Here is a 19,790-nt window from a genome sequence, read left to right as displayed (position 1 = left end):
TTTACTTTGTTTGATGATGACATTTTTAATGTTCTGTGACTTTTAGGAGTGATTTAATTGGATTCAGCCTCAGCTAGATTGTCACTGTAATCAGTTTTAATTCAAGACATTACTTTCTTTTATTGACTCGGCTTCCTTTCTTTTTTATTCCCTCTTTATTATTCACATCAGCTCGTCGAATTCGTTATCAGAGGGAGCTTATATGATGTTATGGCAAGCTGCATGTTTTTTTTTTCCTTCTGCGTTTTCTCTCATATGAAATTTTCATAAGAAATCCCGTCTGTCCGATGTTGATTGACAGATCATGCTTCTATAGGTGCAAATCAGAGCTCTGTCTGACTTTCAAGAGCACATAGAACACTCAAAGGAACAGCTCGCTTAAATAAAAAAATCTGTCACCATTTACTCGCTCTCTTGTCATCAGAGACAAACTAGGTTTGCTGTTGGGCAGGGACAGTCTTGAAATTTTTAAAAATGTATAGTTTGAGAGCATTTCATTCATATTCGATAGAATCATTGCTGAAAAAATGATTTTATCAAATATGATTGATCGAAATTTATGCTCAATTTCGATTATCGAATCAAAAAATAGAATCGTCGATGCGGCCACGCCCCCATGTCACGTCAGCTTGGCTTGCCAAGCGGGAAAAAAACAGGCTTGTTAAAGTGCTTGTTAAACTGCACAAGCAGGAGACCCGTCGACAGAACTTAAACCCTCTCCTCTTCCAATGAAGTCGCCGGTGTGTAAGCATTTTGGATTTCCAGTGAGTTATGTTGACAGTGTTTGTGTTGTCGACAAAAAAAACCCACAGTTTTGCAAGCTCTGCTATGTACATATTACGTACGGTTCGTCCGATAGACAACACCGGCATCGCGATCCTCCGCCCGCCCCCGTTGCAAACCCGCTCGCGAAAAGTACACACTCAGGCCCTGTTTACACTGTCTTTGTTTTTAAATGGCATTTTAGAACGACAACGATTTGACATACACAGTGGCGTGTAGCATTTCTGAGCAGCCCTCCTTCCTCTCTACCTCTGAAAATGCACATCACGTGACCACACAGACACAGACGCACACAGCCATGCGCTTGAGACAGCAGGTCCAGACAGTCAGAGGACTGCTTCAATCTTTCACTCACTTGTTTTTTTTTACCGACTCCATTATAACGACACAGATCACTGCCTATTCACGAGTCCCGCAGAAAAAGTGATTGACAGGTGGTAATTATGTGTGTAACTTGCCTTTATTCATTTACTGTATGATTTGTTTATGGGTTAAACAAAGACCTTGCAGGTCAGGTAGTTTAAACGGTAGGCTACAAATAATTAATTGGTCATTAATTTATTAATTATTCATAATCGAAAATCGAATCGAATCGTGCCTTTAGAATCGAAAATGTAATCGAATCGAGGATTTGCAGGATCGTGACACTCTTAATGATTAAATATGCTCTCAAACTATTCATTTTTAAAAATCTCAACACTGTTCTACAGGAATTGAGCGCCCTTTTAAATTCAACAGATTTCTCTGGAGATCTTTTTTTTTTTTTATTGTTACAAAAAAAAGCAAGTACTTGCTGGTTTCATATTTTTACTCTTAATAAATTAAGTTACCAATGCTGCATTTTTGTGATAAATTAGCTGTAAACTGCATTGTTGTGATATGTTATTATTGTTTAAAATAGATGTTTTTTTATGTATTTTAAAACACAATTTATTTCTAGGATTCTGAACCTAATTACTTAGGTTTTCTGCATAGCATAATCCTTTAGAAATCATTATCATACACACACACACACACACAAAAAAACGGTTCCACTTGATAACATCCACTTTATCTTAACACTAAATGATGTTAAACCAGCTTAAATTACAGACCCCCTAGTTTTTCGCAATTCTTTTTTTTAGATTAAACTGACTGATTGTGAGGTGGTAATTCCCAGAAATTTGTGGACAATTTTGTGATTAAAGGTTCACGAAACCCTCAAGTACTTTTTTTAGAGATTGTAACAGATTTGTGTGTGTTAAGCATCAGGTAAGCCAATGTTATCACCTGTCAGCTTTAATTGTGGGGTAAACTGGATAATTTTGAGCTTTTGTCAGCCAATTTCAGCTTCCGGGTTTAAAATGATTTTTGGAGTGAGATCAAAATCGGTGACAGCGCAAAACTGCAAGTGCAAAGATGACACGTCGGTTTCTCATTATTATTTATAATGGAGTTTTCCTATGACAAGAGCCGACTTCTTAATTATTCATGACTGCACATGCTTTCCCAAGGCAAGGCAGACCTGCCAGTGCCAAGCCGTGAGACCCAATGACTGGGTAAGACTGCGTCCACGGACCCACGGCACACAGTATTTAGCCGTTCATGAAGGGTCGTATGTGTTCATTTCCATGATCCACGGGGTTTGTTGCATGTTTTTCCCCGCAATGCTGTCAGGGCCGATACAGCAAAGCTGTTTGTGTGCAGCGAGCATTTTATCGGGCGAGCAATACTAGAATTGTAGAATGGTGGACGTTTTATCAGGAGTTCGTTCACATTTAGACACATCGCCCTGCTGCTGTGTTTGCCTAAATCAACCAGATTACCAACAGGGCTAATAGTTAAAATAGACAGGGCAAGAGACCTGCTGCACTGAGTCTGCATTCAGACCCGGGGATTGAGGGTGAAAGTCCTCATTTATAGTGTTTATATGAACACGATTATCTTTATAATGATATAAATTGTGGTTTTCTGTATATGAAATTACGAATAACAAATGCAGCAGGGCATTAAATCTCAGTTTATTTCTTTGAATTTTAACTTTGTAAACTATAAAATCATGCATCTCCTCATGGTTTGTGTCTCATTTTGTAAGCCGACTGACAACAGTTGTTTGCTCCCCTCCTTCTCCCTGCTGGCCACGCACACTTTGCTCGCGGAGCTCCACGCCCATTATCATGCATCTTTTAAAAAAATTCTGTGGTAGACCTGAACCGAAAATGGGGGGTGTCTTAACCCTTTAAAAATAAGTTTAATCTGACACAATGACACACATTATAAAAATAAAGCTTTTAGACAAGATCTAAAACAGTTACGATCTATAACGGTAGAGTTTAGGGTAGACTTTTATTTTTTTTACCCATAATCTTTCTCTTTCTGAGATTTCAATCCCTGCAGCATCTGACATCATATACCTCACTCAGGACTAGGGTTGGGCGATGTTGAGCAATTTGGTATTAGACAATGTCAATCACTTAATTTTTTTATGTTTACCTTATCGATTTGTGTTGGGACAACACAAACTTACACTGTAAAAAAGCTAAGATCCACACTATCGATTTGTGTTGGGACAACATGAAGAAATTAGGTTAACTTGTTAGTTTGTACAAATGTAAGTGTATTAAACCAAAAACGATTAAGTTGTCCCTAAATAAACTTAAATAAACTGTTTCAGCTCATTTTGAGTAAGTAGTTATACAAAAGGGTATTAGATTTTTAATATTATTTTTTTTGGAGTGTATTGTGGGGAACCCTGTATTTTTTTTACCATGTACCACAGTGAGCATAAAAATAAAATACATGTAATAACCAAAATAATGGAATTTAGGAAATAAGAAAAGCAAGAGCCACAATAATATTGAAAAGGGCAAGATATTACATAATTAAATGTAAAAAAAATATATACGGTTGAAGTCAGAATTATAAGCATTGAATTTTGTTTTCTTTTTAAATATTTCCCAAATGGTGTTTAACAGAGCAAGGACATTTTCACAGTATGTCTGATAATATTTTTTTCTATTGGAGAACATTTTATTTTTTGTTTTATTTTGGCTAGAATAAAAGCACTTTTGAATTTTTTTAAAAACATTTTAAGGTCACAATTATTAGCCATTTAAAGCTATATTTTTTACAATAGTATACAGAACAAGCCATCAATTCTCAATAAATTGCCTAATTACCCTTACCTGCCTAGTTAACCTAATTAACCTAGTTAACCCTTTAAATGTCACTTTAAGCTGCATAGAAGTGTCTTGAAAAATATCTAGTCAAATATTGTTTACTGTCATCATGGCAAATATAATATAAATAGATTTTTAGAAATGAGTTTTTAAACTATCATGTTTTGAAATGTGTTGAAAAAAATCTGCTCCTCTCCAGAAATTGGGGGAAAAAATCGGGAGGGCTAATAACTAAGGGGGGCTAATAATTCTGTAATTATGTGTATATATATATATATATATATATATATATATATATATATATATATATATATATATATATATATATATATATATATATATATATATATATATATATTAGTGCTGTCAATCGATAAAAAAAAATTAACTAATTAATCGCACCTTTTTTAAAAAAAATTAATCGTGATTAATCGCGATTAACCGCATTTAAAATACTGAAACTTGTAATTTTGCCTATTTAAATGTAAAATTAATGTAAACGCAAGAAAAAAATATTTAAATTCAAAATATTATTGTTTAATAGAATTTTAGTTTAACTTGTAACACAGATTTCTTCATGTAAACAACATATCCTACTAATTTAATTCATCCTTAATGAATAAAAGTGATAAATCCTTTCTAAAAAAGTCTTGAAAAAACACATCTACTTGAAATATATATATATATATATATATATATATATATATATATATATATATATATATATATATATATATATATATATATTAACGCTGTCAAAATTAACATGTTAACGCATGCGATTAATTTTAAATAATTAACGCGTTCCAAAAAATTTACGCAATTAATATATATAGAATCTACTAATTTAATTCATCCTTAATGAATAAAAGTGTTAAATCCTTTCTAAAAAAGTCTTGAAATAAAACACATCTACTTGAAACCAACATTCGACAAAGCCCAGATAAAATGAAACCATTACACATGTTCTTTTGTATTGCAAGGAGGAAAGAAATGATGCAAGGCTGAGTAAACGAAGGCCAAACTTTTGTTCGTGGTTTGAACTATACTTTGAAAACTTTTTATATATAGACACATGCTCAATCTGGTCTTGCTTCAGGAGAACACGTTGACACATTTTCATGCTGGAGAGTTTTAATATTCTCCCAACATATTGATCTGAACAGCTGTGCGCTAGAATCTCAGTCCAATTTTCCACATTTCACAGCTATATTATCTCCTGTTCTCACCACCAACCCGTCCGGTCAGTCTTCTTGTGTTGTGCTATGCCGTATTTCATAAATGGAGAGCTTAGATGGAACATATGCTCTTTTTTTTAGGCTTGCCCAGAAATTGTTTACTGACCATCTGCGTATTGCACACTAAAAAGTCAAGAGTTTTTAGGCAAAAAAAGTTGATTGCCTGCTTTCATGCAATTTCAAAAAGTCAAAAGTGCATTGAGAACTTGCCGCTCACATTCAGCAGGAATTAAACAGTATATTTGTGAAGTCTGAAAGATTCGATTTAGACCTCGAGCACTACATTTTGTTAGGAAACTTGAATGATATTTTGAAAAATATTTGAAACTTGTAACCATTTACATCCATAATATTTGTTTTTCCTACTATGGAAATTAATGGTTGCAGGGAGAAATCTTCGCTCCCACAAAATTCTGTCCCGCTTCCGCAACAATATGTATTACTTTCTCCTGCTCCCACCCACAGGTAAACACATTAGTAGTTTTAGGCTCACACCTGTAAATCAATTGTTTTATTCCGAAACGGATTCAGATGTTTTAACCCTCTCGGACTCAAATTAAGTTTTAGAAACAGGAAAAATCTGATATTTGGGGAAAATTATCATATGGGGTAGTACAATAGAATCCTGACTTTTTGTTAGAGAGACTTTCACATGCAAGGCGTTCTGGAATGTTGCAGATTTGCAACATTGGCCCAGTGTGGTAATTAGACACTGACGACTGAATATGATATGAACAATAACTTTTTATATACAACTTTTCAAACAATGTAATGAATTGCTTTTCTGTGGCAGAACAACAACAAAAACAATATGGGATTGAGTAGGTCATGTTTCCAAGTCACTTTGCCATGTGGTACTCCAAGAAACAGTTTTTGTCTTTTGTGTCATCTGGTGAGCAAGTGGGGAAACTGTTTGTTGCTAATGGACAACCAATTCCTGCAGTGGTACTTCTGAGTAAAAAAACTCATAAAATATGTATCTGGAGTAATAAGGCAGTTCATTTTTAACTGTTGCAAATCTGCAACGCCTGCCTTGAGAGGGATGATGTTTATTTTTGTTCTTAGTGCTGTTCGTTTTCACATGGCAACGTTTCTAAATGGACAAAAGTAACTAAAACAAGTTACGTGCGAGTAAACTTTGTCACATTGGAGTTTCAGGCTTGATTTTTCAGAGTCCCACGGATTCCCCCAGCTGTCATACATTGTTGTTTTAGTCTGTTGATGAGCATTAAGAAATTATAAGCAATAAGGTGCTCTTTATTTTGAATGGTGACACTCACAAACATATAAATTAGAGAGGTACGACTTTCTCTTACATAGCCTCATTTCAGTTGTCGAGCATACCTGCTAACATTCCACTTTTTTTCCCGAAGTCTCTCGCATCTCAGATTTTCCGCCACCCTCCCGTTTTGCACAATATCTTGTTTCTATTAAACGTAAAGTGCTTGTATAGTCTCTCTTAGGTTATGTGTATAGTTAACTTTTCAGCATTAATGGTGCCATCAAAGAAGTTCAGGTTACCTTTGCCATGGGCACTGACACCATCACAGACCCTGCTTTTGGGACTTGATACTGGTAACAGTCTGCATGATCCTTTTCTTCTTTGATCCAGAGCACATGACATCTATTTCTCCCCCCAAAAAATATCTGAAATGCTGATTCATCTGACAACAGTGCACGTTTCCACTGTGTGATGGTCCATATTAGATGCCTCTGAGCCTAGAGAAGTCGATGGCACTTCTGGACACTGTTAACATACGGCTTCCTTTTGCCCCAAAACAGTTTTCACTGGCATTTGTGGATGTAACTATGTATTGTTGTACTTGACAAAGGTTTGTCAAAGTAGTCCTGAGCCCATGTGGTGATATCGCTTAGTTGAATGAGGATTTTTGATGAAGTGCCGCTTGAGGGATCAGAGATCACAGTTGTTCAGCTTAGGCTTGCACCCCTTATCCTTCACGCGCTGAAATTCCTCCAGATTGCTTGAAACTGTTGAAGGTGAAATCTCCAAATGTCTTCCTCTCTTTCTTTGAGGATCATTGTTTTTAAACATTTCAATAATTTTCTCATGTATATGTTAGTAAACTGGCGATCCTCGGCACATCTTTGCTCCTAAAGGACTAGACCTTTCTTGGATGCTAATTTTTTACCAAGCTAATTTTTTTAACCAAAGCATAATTACAATCTCCTGTTGACATCACCGGTTTCAAATTACATCATTATTTAACCAAATTACCTGATTACTAGCCTTTATTGCTCCCATCACAACATTTTTTGGATTGTGTTGCAGGTCTGAATGACAGGAAAAGATGTATATTTACAAATGAAATGAAGTTGATTAGACAAAACATCAAATATTTTGGGCTCTATTTTGACGGTCCATGCGCAAAACGCAAAGCGCAGGGCGCAAACGCTTTCAGGGCGTGTCAGAATCCATACTTGCTAATTTAAGGACGGGAAAATGCGCTTTGCGCTGTGGCACATGATCTAAAAGGGTTGAGTTTATTTTTTTAATGAGTTATAGGTGTGTTTTGAGAATAAACCAATCAGAGTCTCATCTCCCATTCCCTTTAAGAGCCAGTTGCGTCGCGTCATGAGTGCATTTGCTATTTACAGGACGTAAAGTAAGTTCACTTTCGCTTTTGCTCTCGTGGATAAGGAAGCCTTTACGCATAAACATCAATTAGCCTATAAATAATTTCGTTTGTTAAGCTCAAAGATTTGTTTCAAAACTATTTCTAAATTCAGTTCTAATTTCCAGCAAACGAATAAATTAACATTGATAACGAAGTGTGTTCAAAATACTGAGTTATTTCCAAATACACCTGCTATGCCCCATATGGTCTAAAACCTGACAGGTGGGCAAATCTAAGCTTGTTTTTAATAAAACAAATATAAATATGGATATAATAAATAATACTGCTAATAATAATAACATTATACAAAAGCAAATTGAATGAACTGAAAAAGCCTCCCGAGATGAAGAAAGTATGAAGGCAGTGGTTTTTAAATTCATGTAGGCTAGAAATTAATATGTTTTGTAATATTTTAATCATTTATGTTTATATCCTATATATATCCTTATTAAACATATCCTTAATATATTATATCTTTTTCATATGTAAAAATATTTGCGTATTGCTCTACATCTTGTGTGTAGTGTGTAAGCCAGGCGCACTTTGCGCCAGACAATAGACCGACTTTGTTCTGGTCTAAAGATCAGACTATTTACAGTTTCTCAAAATAGCAACGCGCCAAAACACGCCTGCTTTTTTAGACCAGAACGCCTATAGGCCCACATACGAGCGCAAATGCATTTGCTATTAACAGTGTGTATAACAGTGTGGCGCAACACCTCAAAATGACCCTTGCGCCGAGGTGATAGTAGCAAATAGCAATTGCGTTGCGTCTTGCGCCGGGTGTATGATAGGGCCCTTTGTGTTTATATTGTCTGCTATGAAATACAAGTAAAAGTAAATCATTTTTTTGTCCATATTGTCCCAACTGTTTCTGATTTTTGGTCGTATTTTATAGTATATGTATAGTTAGATTACCGCTCCAGCATTTTAATTATGTATATATGTATAGGTTTAAAAAGTGCTCTTACATCTTGTGTTGTCTTTTATATTTATGATTGTTTATTGATGTCCACACATGTAACGCACGGACAATAAACCTTAACTTGACTTGACTTGATATCCCAATTTCAGATTTACCCACCTCTAAATGTCACATTAAGGAAAAGCTAACTGTTTCTGGCGGTTTCTGCGTCAATCAGACGCCCTATTACTGTCTAAGCTTGTGCTTTTTTGCTGGAAAAGGCTGCAGTGTGTACAAGACTTTGATCAGTCTGGCTAGGACTTATTTAGGGGTTTATGCAGAGCTTATCCGAGTTTAGTGCTAAAAAGAAAACTTTTGATAAGTCTGCCAAGGAAAGCCGCAGCATGTGTGTAACTAGGCAGGCATAAAAAAGCAAACCGGATTTTAGTAGGATTGACTGTTGCGTCCGCATGTGTGAGTGTTAATGCAAATTCCCAAGTGTACAAGAGCAAGATTTCTGCTCGTTTAAGTGAACTTTGGTGTCGTTCCTCTTAGTAACTCCATCTGCGGTTATTAGACAGCGCAGTGACCTCCTGCTGTTATCGCTGATAAGTAAAACCCCCTTTTTTTGTCATATGAAATTTCCAGCAGCTCAGCTCAGCGGCGCTCACAGAGTCACAGAGGGAGAGGAGGATCAGGCTGAAGACGAAGGGTTATGGGAATGGAGAATCATTTGAAGTGCACTTGTAAAATCCCTCGAGGGTTCTTGCTCCCAAAATTGTCCAAATATAGTTTTATATGACTATTTTAAACTATTAGACGCAAATGATTTTATAAAGCAACACAAATATTGGCATTTATGAAACTGAAATGCCGCGTTTTAGACCGCAATAAATAATTTGTATGGTGTAGTGCCTACTTTTGTGGCCACTGCAGCATCAGTTCATCTTGGGAATGACAGATGCAAGTCTTCCACAGTTGCCAGAGAGACTTTAAGCCATTCTTCTTGCAGAATAGTGACCAGGTCTTCTAAAACACCCCAAAGTGACTCAATAATATTTAGATCTGGTGACTGTGCAGGTCCTGGGAAATGTTCAACTTCACTTTCATGTTTATCAAACCACTCTGTCACCAGTCTTGCTCTGTGTATTTGTACATTATCAACCTGATGCACGGCACCACCTTCAGGATACAATGTTTGAACCATTGGGTTATTACATGGTCCTTCAGAATGGTTCGGTAGTCCTGGCCAGGGACTCGCCCATCTTGCACAATCATTGGGACTAGGGAATGCCGTGATATTGCTGCCCAAACCATCACTATTTTTTCTAGAGGTGTGAACCTACACTAGTCTCACGGTTCGTTTCGGTTACAATTATCATGCCATCGATTCGGTTCAATTCGATATTTCGGTGCATCACAGTGCATTGACGGTGCTTTCCATACACAGTTTGATATTTTCCTCACAGCAGCATTTCTTGTATTAAAATGTATGATTATATTTATATTTATATACTATTTGTAATACAATTGTGTCATTTAATACAAACAGTCAGATATATAAACTGTAACTTTAAACAAAACGAGCATTTAGCAAATAATATAAACAAATATAAATATCCAGCTAAATTTCTGATCCTTGTCTAGTTCTCTTACACCCCTTTGATTGGTCACACCCTCAAAAAAAAACGGTTGCGATTGGCTCTTGCGCGCTGCACTCTTCACAGATGAGTGACACTGATAAGCGGCAGGCGGCGGCGATCTCACAGCTGATGTATGATAGACACGGTGGAGAAAACTCTGCAAACACGCGCTCGTTTCTGGATACAAAAGTAACGCTGTGAAACAGCCGAGAAGAAAAGCCACGCCAGCAGGTCAAATGGGCCACTGTGTGTGTGTGTGTGTGTGTGTGTGTGTGTGTGTGTGTGTGTGTGTGTGTGTGTGTGTGTGTGAGAAAGAGAGAGAGAGAGAGAGAGACAGAGCGAGAGAGAGCGAGTGAGCGAGAGAGAGAGAAATGGAGTAGGCTACTTTCATTCTCTCGATCTCAGTGAAATAGGGGCTATTGTTGTATATGTCAGTGAAAGACTGATCCAGCAAACACACACAGTGAAATTGTGCACAGTTTATGAGTTTTAAGTAGTTAAAGCGCTGTAAATACTCGCGATCACCTCCCTCGCGACAGAGCGCATATGAGGTAAATGACGTCAGTAATAACCGGTTATGATTATTACTGAACTGATACCGAATTGTCCGCGTCTGCATCGCAGTGCACCGAAAAAACGATTATTTTTGACACCCCTAATTTTTTCAATAGTGTATTTTCAACTGCAGGGAGCACAATAAACCAAGAAAGATCCTGACTTCTGCCAGAAAAGGCAAACATGTTGAGTCATTTTCCTTCAAACCATTGTACATTCTTTTACAAGAATTTTTTTGTTTGTTTGTTTTACAATTATTGGTTTAGTTTTATTTTACATTAAGAGTGTTGTTATTTCTGTTAAATTTTTATTTTTTATACATAAACTAGGGGTGTCAAAATTAATCGTTTTTTCAATGCACCGCGATGCAGACGCGGACAATTCGTATCGGTTCAGTAATAATCATAACCGGTTATTACTGACGTCATTTACCTCATATGCGCTCTGTCGCGAGGGAGACGATCGCGAGTATTTACAACGCTTTAACTACTTAATACTCATGAACTGTGCACAATTTCACTGTGTTTTTTTGAGAATGAAAGTAGCCTACTACATCTCTCGCTCTCGCTCTTGCTCTGTCTCTCTCTCTTTCTCACACACACACAGTGGCCCATTTGACCTGCTGGCGTGACTTTTCTTCACCTCTCGGCTGTTTTACAGCGTTACTTTTGGATACAGAAACGAGCGCGTGTCTGCAGAGTTTTCTCCACCGTGTCTATCATAGATCAGCTGTGAGATCCCCGCTGCCGCCTGCCGCTTATCATTCATCTGAAGAGCGCAGCACGCAAGAGCCAATCGCAACCGTTTTTGTTGAGGGTGTAACCAATCAAAGGGGTGTAATAGAACTACACAAGGATCAGAAATTAAGCTGGATATTTATATTTGTTCATATTATTTGCTAAATGCTTGTTTTTTTAAAAGTTACAGTTTATATATCTGACTGTTTGTATTAAATGACACAATTGTATTACAAATAATAGCCTATATATATAAATATATTCATACATTTTAATACAAGAGCTGCTGCTGTGAAGAAAATATAAAAGCTTCATCAATGCACCGTGATGCACCGAAATATCGAATTGAACCGAATCGATGGCATTATAATCGTAACCGAACCGTGAGACTAGTGTAGGTTCACAGCTCTGTAAAAAACACTACAAAAAGTATTGATAAGAGAACCATTAAAGTGCCGAACCGATAAGTGGTATCGATAAAGTAGTTATACCGTTAAAACCTTAACGATACCCATCCCTTTTCACTCTTCTACACTACTTGACAAAAGTCTTGTCGTTGATCCCAGTTGTAAGAGCAACAAATAATAACCTGACTTCTAGTTGATCATTTGGGAAAAGTGCAGAAGGTAGATATTTCCCATGAATCACCTGTTGAACTGCATCCCAATCATCACAAATACTGCAGAAGACCTACTGGAACCAGCATGGACCCAAGATTCTCACAGAAATCAGTCAAGTTTGGTGAAGGAAAAATCATGGTTTGGGGTTACATTCAGTTACTTCTCACTCTTCAGCCTCCATATCAAAGGTCCTGAAAGCAAAGAAAGCCAAGGTGCTGCAGGATTGGCCAGCCCAGTCACCAGATATGAACATTATTGAGCATGTCTGGGCTAAAGGCTGATTTATACTTCTGCGTCAAACGCCGGCGTATGCTACGGCGCTGACGCATAGCCCTTCGCCGTGGCCATCAGCGTCACTGACGTGCACCTCTCAAAAAATTTAACTACACGTCGCAACGACGCGTAGCGCAAGCTCTGTGATTGGTCTGCTTGGTAGCGCTGACGAGTCTGGGCGGGACCGAGAGCCGCACGAATGGCGCGAGCGATTGTTTACAAGTGTGGAGTCCCGTGAAGGAGCTCCGGATGGAAAGTTTTGTTTTGTGTTTACCTCATAGTTAAAGTTGTTGCACGTCCGCCGGTTCCTGCCTCAAAATGAGCGAGTTTGAGCCACTTGTACATCCCGGAAGTGTTCAGGAAACGCAAAAAAGCAGCGAAGAAACTCGACACTGAGGAAAATTTACACTTCACTGCCAACTAGCGTTTCGGAAGTGTTAATGCAGACCAACAGAGACAGCGCGCAAAAGTATAAATGCACAGCCACGCGCGTTGCATGCGCCGCGGGTTATGCCGGTCACTTGACGCAGAAGTATAAATCAGGCTTAAGATGAAGGTGGGGGCATTAAAGATGAATCCAAAGACTCTTGATGTTCTGGGAGTCCTGCAAGAACGCTTTCTTTACCATTCCAGATGATTTATTAATCCGTGATTTGAGTCATTCCAGAGATGTATGGATGCAGTCCTCCAAGCTCATGAAGTCATACACAATATTCATTTGTTTACCACTGCAGCATGACTTTATATTCTATACTGGACATTATCTCTGTTAAGTGACAAGACTTTTGTCTAAGCAAAGTCAGACCTTACTGTCCTCATTAAATAATTAAAAATCAAGGCATGATCATATTTTATTTCATCTCTAGAGGTCTTTGCCTTTCATAAAAGCTACTGCTGATACCAAATGATCAACTAGAAGTCAAGTTATTATTTGTTGTTCCTAAAACTTGGATAGGCGACAAGACTTTTCTCAAGTAGTGTACTGTGTGGTATATGTTGCACGTGAAAGTCCCAAATATAATAACATTGTTTTACTTGAAACTTCCACAAGAGCGCCCTCTAGCCTTCGGAGGAGATTTACTCTAAAATCACTCTGTGCTTCCTTGAAAAGACATGCAGAAAAACTGCAGCTTTGCTCAATCGTGTTCGACAATATTTGATCAACAAGGTCATGCAAAATTCAAGTTACTCACAAAATGAAAGTGTTCTTGACCTTGTGTGCATGTAAATATAATGTTGGTGACCTACAAAACTTTACATTTTCAGAGTGATGATGTGTCTTCATGATATACCAAGGTCTGTTTTGCTTTCTGAAAATGAAATGTTTCATAACTTTAGGCAGAAGAGCGTCTGTCTGAGAATATAATTGATCCATTTATTGCTCAGACAGATTGTACTCTTGGCTGAAATTGAGGACATGAGGCTGTATCTCATTTGAAGTGTGTGTGCGTGTGTGTGATCATCAGAGGTCCTAATGGTGTGTGGACGATGGAAGAGAGAGGGGAGACTCCACACTTTAACACCACGTTTGAGGACGCTCGACCCAGCCTGACTCACATGGCTCTGCTGCAGATGCAGAGGACAGGACACCTCAAATACCTCATCAGCCAAAACGTCGATGGCCTTCACGTACGCTCTGGCTTCCCCAGGTAAACACTGATATTTCTCATTAAAACACCATGAGTTTCCGTTTATTTAGATCCTCATTAGTCACCACCAAGTTAACCTCTCAAACTCTGGTACTGGGTCTGCGACGTCATCGACTTTCACTTTAAGATTTAAAGGGCTAGCATTGCTCCAGACCCCCTTAAGTGGTTTCGTTTGAAAGAGTAGAAGCTCTATTTTTTGGACATGCATCACTTTGGTTTTTATTCTACTGTACAAAAGTTATTTACTCTTAAATACACAGTATTTTAGATACCCGAGCTGGTTATTTAACATTGGTTTATCTTCATATTTTTCATATGGTTCATATATGACACATGAACAAGTTATAGCTCAAATGGAAACTTGCCGGTGCTCATCCGGTTCTAGATTTCTTTTTACTGAATTATATTCACATATCAAACAGTTGCCGAATGAATCGTGGTGTTTTCATGGCGCAGAAGTGAAAACAATACATTTATGATCAATAAGCAGCCCCAGATTGCACAGAAAGCTGTCATCTCTTACCTTATGCTGTGTGCTTCAGGGCTGTTTCTCCTCTGTTTTTGAGGTGATGTGCATAAGTAATCCTTTTATATGTCCAAATCCAATGTCTGATGTGGTCCAAACACAGTGAATTATGTTTGATTAAACAAAAGAATAGTGAAATATGGAAACAATGATCGATCCCTGTGGCTTGTACAGCATCTCTCATCAGTTGGAATACGATAACTTTTGCATAGATTATGGTAGAGACATTTTTTCATCACGCTAGACCACACAGAACCTAAAAGGTACACTTTCAAATATGAGTTTATAAAAAAATAAATACAAAAAGGTAATTAGGTGTTTATTATAACACAGATAACATATACAGATATTTTAAAACACATTCAATAGTTTTTTATGAAAATTCAAAGGGTTTTCTTTAAATTGTTACCAAATTTTTGCATTTGCACCTCTGCATGTGGATTTGGGAAGCTTTTAAATTTGGGTAGGCAAAATCCAGGCGGAAATCCCAAAATAGCATTAGACTTTAGGAAGTTAATGCTATTCATCCTGTGGTCTAACAACTAAAAATACAAAGCTTAATTAATCCACAACAATAAAAATCAAATCTGTAAAAACATTCAATCACAAAATATATTAACACCTTCAAAATCAACAGCTTATGGTATATGATGCCATTTAATATTCTTTAAACGTTTTTTTAAAAGCTCTTTTTACTTGAGACAACTTTGCATTAGTTTTTAAAACAGGACATAAAAATACATGATTTAATGCATGCCTATTGTTCAAATTATGACTAGTAAGTCTGTATCAGAGAAAGAATTGTCCTAGGGCTTCTTGTTAACACAAAAAACCCTGATATTTAGTTTTTTTCTGTGATATAAAATCAATTTCGCCAGCTTTGTTCGGAACAAATTCATCATTTTACCTTGATTGGGGTGATTTTGTAGGGCAGTGCTTCTGAATAAAATATAATAAGCAAATTACAAGCATAGAAAAATACAATAAAGCAAAGAAACAAAGAAAATGAACAGTGCTTCAAGGTTTTAACATGAGGTCTAACAGTATTTATGTGTGGAAATTGAATGGTGTAAAAAAAATTATTGAAAACCATTTACTTTAGTTGAAGCTAAAACATAGTTTCTTGTCACTGGATGTTTAAAGTCTCTTGAAATGTTCACACAGTCACGGGCTTTAAAACGTGCATATGATCAACTTTAACACTATTTTGGTTCAATTTTGCAACGACTCCACAAATCGCATGTTCTGAACTGTGGTGCTGGTCAACTCTAATCCTACATTAATGATTAACCTACATTGTACATTAACCTTCGCGGATGTACAAAGCTGATTCCAAAAAAGGTTGAGACACAGTACAAATGGTGAATAAAATCTTAATGAAATGATGTGGAAGTTCCCAATTTCAATATTTTATTCAGTATAGAACATGACCGAACTGACCGGCCACTTTATTAGGTACACCTTACTAGTACCGGGTTGGACCCCCTTTTACCTTCAGAACTGTTTTAATCCTTTGTAGCATAGATTCAACAAGGTACTGGAAATATTCCTCAGATTTTGCTCCATATTGACATGATAGCATCATGCAGTTGCTGCTGATTTGTCGGCTGCACATCCATGATGTGAATCTCCCGTTCCACCATATCCCAAAGGTGCTCTATTGGATTGAGGATCTGGTGACTGTGGCGGCCATTTGAGTATTGTGAACTCATTGTCATGTTCAAGAAACAAGTCTGAGATGATTCACGCTTTATGACATGGTGCGTTATCCTGCTGGATGTAGCCATCAGAACACTGTGGTCATAAAGGGATTGACATGGTCAGCAACAATACTTAGGTAGGCTGTGGTGTTGACACAATGCTCAATTGGTACTAATGGGCTAAAAGTCTGCCAAGAAAATATCCCCCACACCATTACACCACCACCACCAACCTGAACCGTAGAGAAAACGCCTGCGCTTCTGGATCATGTTTAAACATGGCTTATTTTTTTACCTATTTAAGCTGGCAACAGTGAATGGCACGGTGGATTGTGTTCACCGAAGATTTCTGAAAGTAGTCCTGAACCCATATTGTGATTTCCATTTCTGTTTGTCATGCAGTGCCGTCCATGGGCCCAAAGATCATGGGCATCCAGTATGGTCTTTCAGCCTTGACCCTTAGGCACAGAGATTGTTTCAGATTCTCTGAATCTTTGGATGATATTATGCACTGCAGATGGTGATAACTTCAACTCTTTCTATTTTTTCGGTGAGAAACTCCTTTCTGATATTGCTTCACTTTTTTTTGGTGCAGCATTGGATACATTGGTGATCATCTGTTCATCTTGACCTCTAATGCGGAGTTCAGACTGCATGATTTTCAAAATAGTCGTGTCTAGGGTTGTAACGGTATGAATTTTTTACGGTATGATAATCGTCTAAAACAATACCACGGTTTGACGGTTTCGCGGTATACGGTATGTTACAAATGTTACAAAATAATAGAACAGTGAAGCAAATTTTACTTTTTCCAAATAATATATTTTCAGTTACTATAAACAACACCACTTACAATGAACAAATAAAAAAATAAGAAAATAATAAATAATGTGTCAAAGTCCAAATAAACATGGTGCAAATCCTCAGTAAAAAAATAGATATAAATATTTACTATACTATAAATAGTTACATAACGAAACTAGATTCAATATGGAACATCCTTAGGTTTTATGTGCCAGCATGGATATGGTTGTCTGTGGATATGGATTTGGATATGGTTGTCTGCAATGCAGACAAACAGCTGCACCTTCATTTGCGTCTTTTGAAAACAGCAAGAGCAGCAGTTCGTCTTTGCTGTGTCACTGTTTTGTCATGTTTCTGTGCTGCTGTGCATGCAAAAGTGTAGTATGAGAATTATTTCATGCAAAACTTTTTTTTTTGCGTTTTATTTAGCCGCGCATAAATGTACAGCCTATCTCTCATTCCGTGTTGTTCAAAAAGCTCATGTTGGTCCACAAACAAAAGCGAAACCTATGCTTATTGGTTGTGATATAGCGAGTTTGAACCAATCTGGGCATGGAGGAGGGACAATGCATCAATGTATCATGTCTGGTTTGTCCGGAGACACAGTGACGAGCGTTTCTTTGTCAAATCAGCGTTGTCAAATTTTGATGACGTAACCGCACTGATTCCGGAGCCTCTGAAAGTCCGCGAATGTTATGTGATACAGCACTGGAAAGCTGAGTCTCTCTTCTTTATGCCAATTTTTGAATTGTATGAATCGGATCAGCGGATCAAAAGTTATTAAACATTTAAGAGCTATACTTATTTTTAGCCGCGGGCGGCAATTGTTCATGGTATGATAATCGTGCACGTTCAAATCGTGGTAGACCGTCATACCGGTATATTGTGACAACCCTAGTCGTGTCACAGATGTTTTCACACTGCCTGACTATCTGGGCTAGCGTTTTGTCGCTGCTTTGTTTACACAGCAAGATAGTTCGGCGACAGGGGCTTTCACATCGCTTGACTTTACAATACCAAGAATCGCGACAACTTCATCCAAACTACGTCTCACAACCAAAAACATGTAGTATATATTTTGTTATTAACTACACAACTAGAAAGAAGCCTTTATTGGGGTAGAACATGTACTTATTTGCTCACCTAGGTTTGGAGGGAATTAGCAATTTCTGCTCAACTTTCTTTTTTGACTTTCTGTACGAAACGACAAACAGACACGGGTGCTCCTGTCAAACCTCCACTAGTTTTTCCTCCATTTCTTGGGTCCAAATAAACCAAAATTGAGCGCTTTTAACTTTACCCTCAACCTCCCGCTGGCCTGCAGGTACACACACACACACACACACACACACACACACAAGTGAATGCTGCTCTCTCATTTGCTGTAGGTGATCGCCGCTATTATTTTCAGTCAAAACTCATTTTACACGGCATGATTTGAATCGTCGACAGCTCCAGATTTTTAGCCTGCCAAATATCTCACAGGCATCAGCGACTCATTGGCGATTCTCTCAGATCGCGTCTTTCATAGTTCATACTATGTGATTGTCACTCACGTGGCACGAGCACCGATTTGCCTGTGATTTCAGCCATTTGTCGGCGATTTCTCAAAACCTGTCGGCGAGTCAAAATTGGGGCTAAAATCATGCAGTCTGAACTCGGCATTAGAGACTCTGCTACTCTGAGGGGCTCTTTGTATACCCAATTATGTTGCCAATTGACCTTAGTAGTGGAAAAAGTTGCTGTCCAGTTGTTCCTTACATGTACATTAGACTTTTCTAACCTGGTATTACTACCTGTTCCAACATTTTTGGAAAGTGTAGCTGTCTTGAAATCCAAAATGAGCCAATAATGAGCTAAAATTTTTAAATGTCTTACTTATAGCATTTGATATGTTATCTATATTCTATTGTAAATAAAATATAAGCTTACAAGCTTTGTAAATTATCCTTTTTTTATCCACAATTTGTACAGTGTCCCAACTTTTTTGGAATTTGGATTGTACACAAAATTGCCTTTAATTTGCCTATCCTTCACAAGTTTTTGTTCAATCTTCTTATAATAATTTAATCTTCTCATAATAAACTCTCCTCTTATAATTTAGTCATGCGGCTCTTTTCTAGACTAACTATAGTTTCCTAAAATGTTTCTGATTGACAGACAGTTCCCGTACATCTCGGAGCGGTTTGATTAAAGTTTTGGCCTCTGTCCTCCGTGTGATGTCTGACGTGCCGTGTTGATTAGCTCTTCTAATTTCCCCTCCCATATGCCAATGTAATCAGGGCGTCTTGTTCTGGGCAGACAAGTTTAAGCGGTTAATGTTGAATTTAGCATATTGACATGATGAATTGCTAGTTTCATTCAAGGACGCTTAATTAAAAGCCCTCTGTCATCTTGCGTTGTAATTGTAAATAAATCATGAAGTTTTGGTCATTTATATGAAGTAAACTTTTTAATAAAATTCAAACTGTTCTTTTTAAAGTTTGACTTTTAGCATGGTCTCTTTTCACAAGACTGTTATGATGCATTTAATAGCATCATAAGTCCTTAAGTTTTTATCTATT

The 19,790-nt window shown here is 37.4% G+C and overlaps 1 protein-coding gene across 2 annotated transcripts in view; it reads left to right on the top strand.

Moving 5' to 3' along the window:
• The window catches only part of sirt6 (sirtuin 6), a 65,959-nt gene that overhangs the window by 14,999 nt on the left and 31,170 nt on the right, over nucleotides 1-19,790 (top strand). For both annotated transcript variants that reach the window (XM_073915506.1, NM_001002071.1), the window contains exon 3: nucleotides 14,014-14,196. In XM_073915506.1, coding sequence (XP_073771607.1) covers nucleotides 14,014-14,196 — 183 coding nt within the window. The remainder of the gene's footprint in view (nucleotides 1-14,013; nucleotides 14,197-19,790) is intronic.

This window comes from Danio rerio, chromosome 2, assembly GCF_049306965.1.
Source record: "Danio rerio strain Tuebingen ecotype United States chromosome 2, GRCz12tu, whole genome shotgun sequence".
Classification (NCBI taxonomy): Eukaryota; Metazoa; Chordata; class Actinopteri; order Cypriniformes; family Danionidae; genus Danio; species Danio rerio.
The sequence above is the reverse complement of the archived record's forward strand: the minus strand, read 5'-3'. Positions and strand labels throughout refer to the sequence as shown.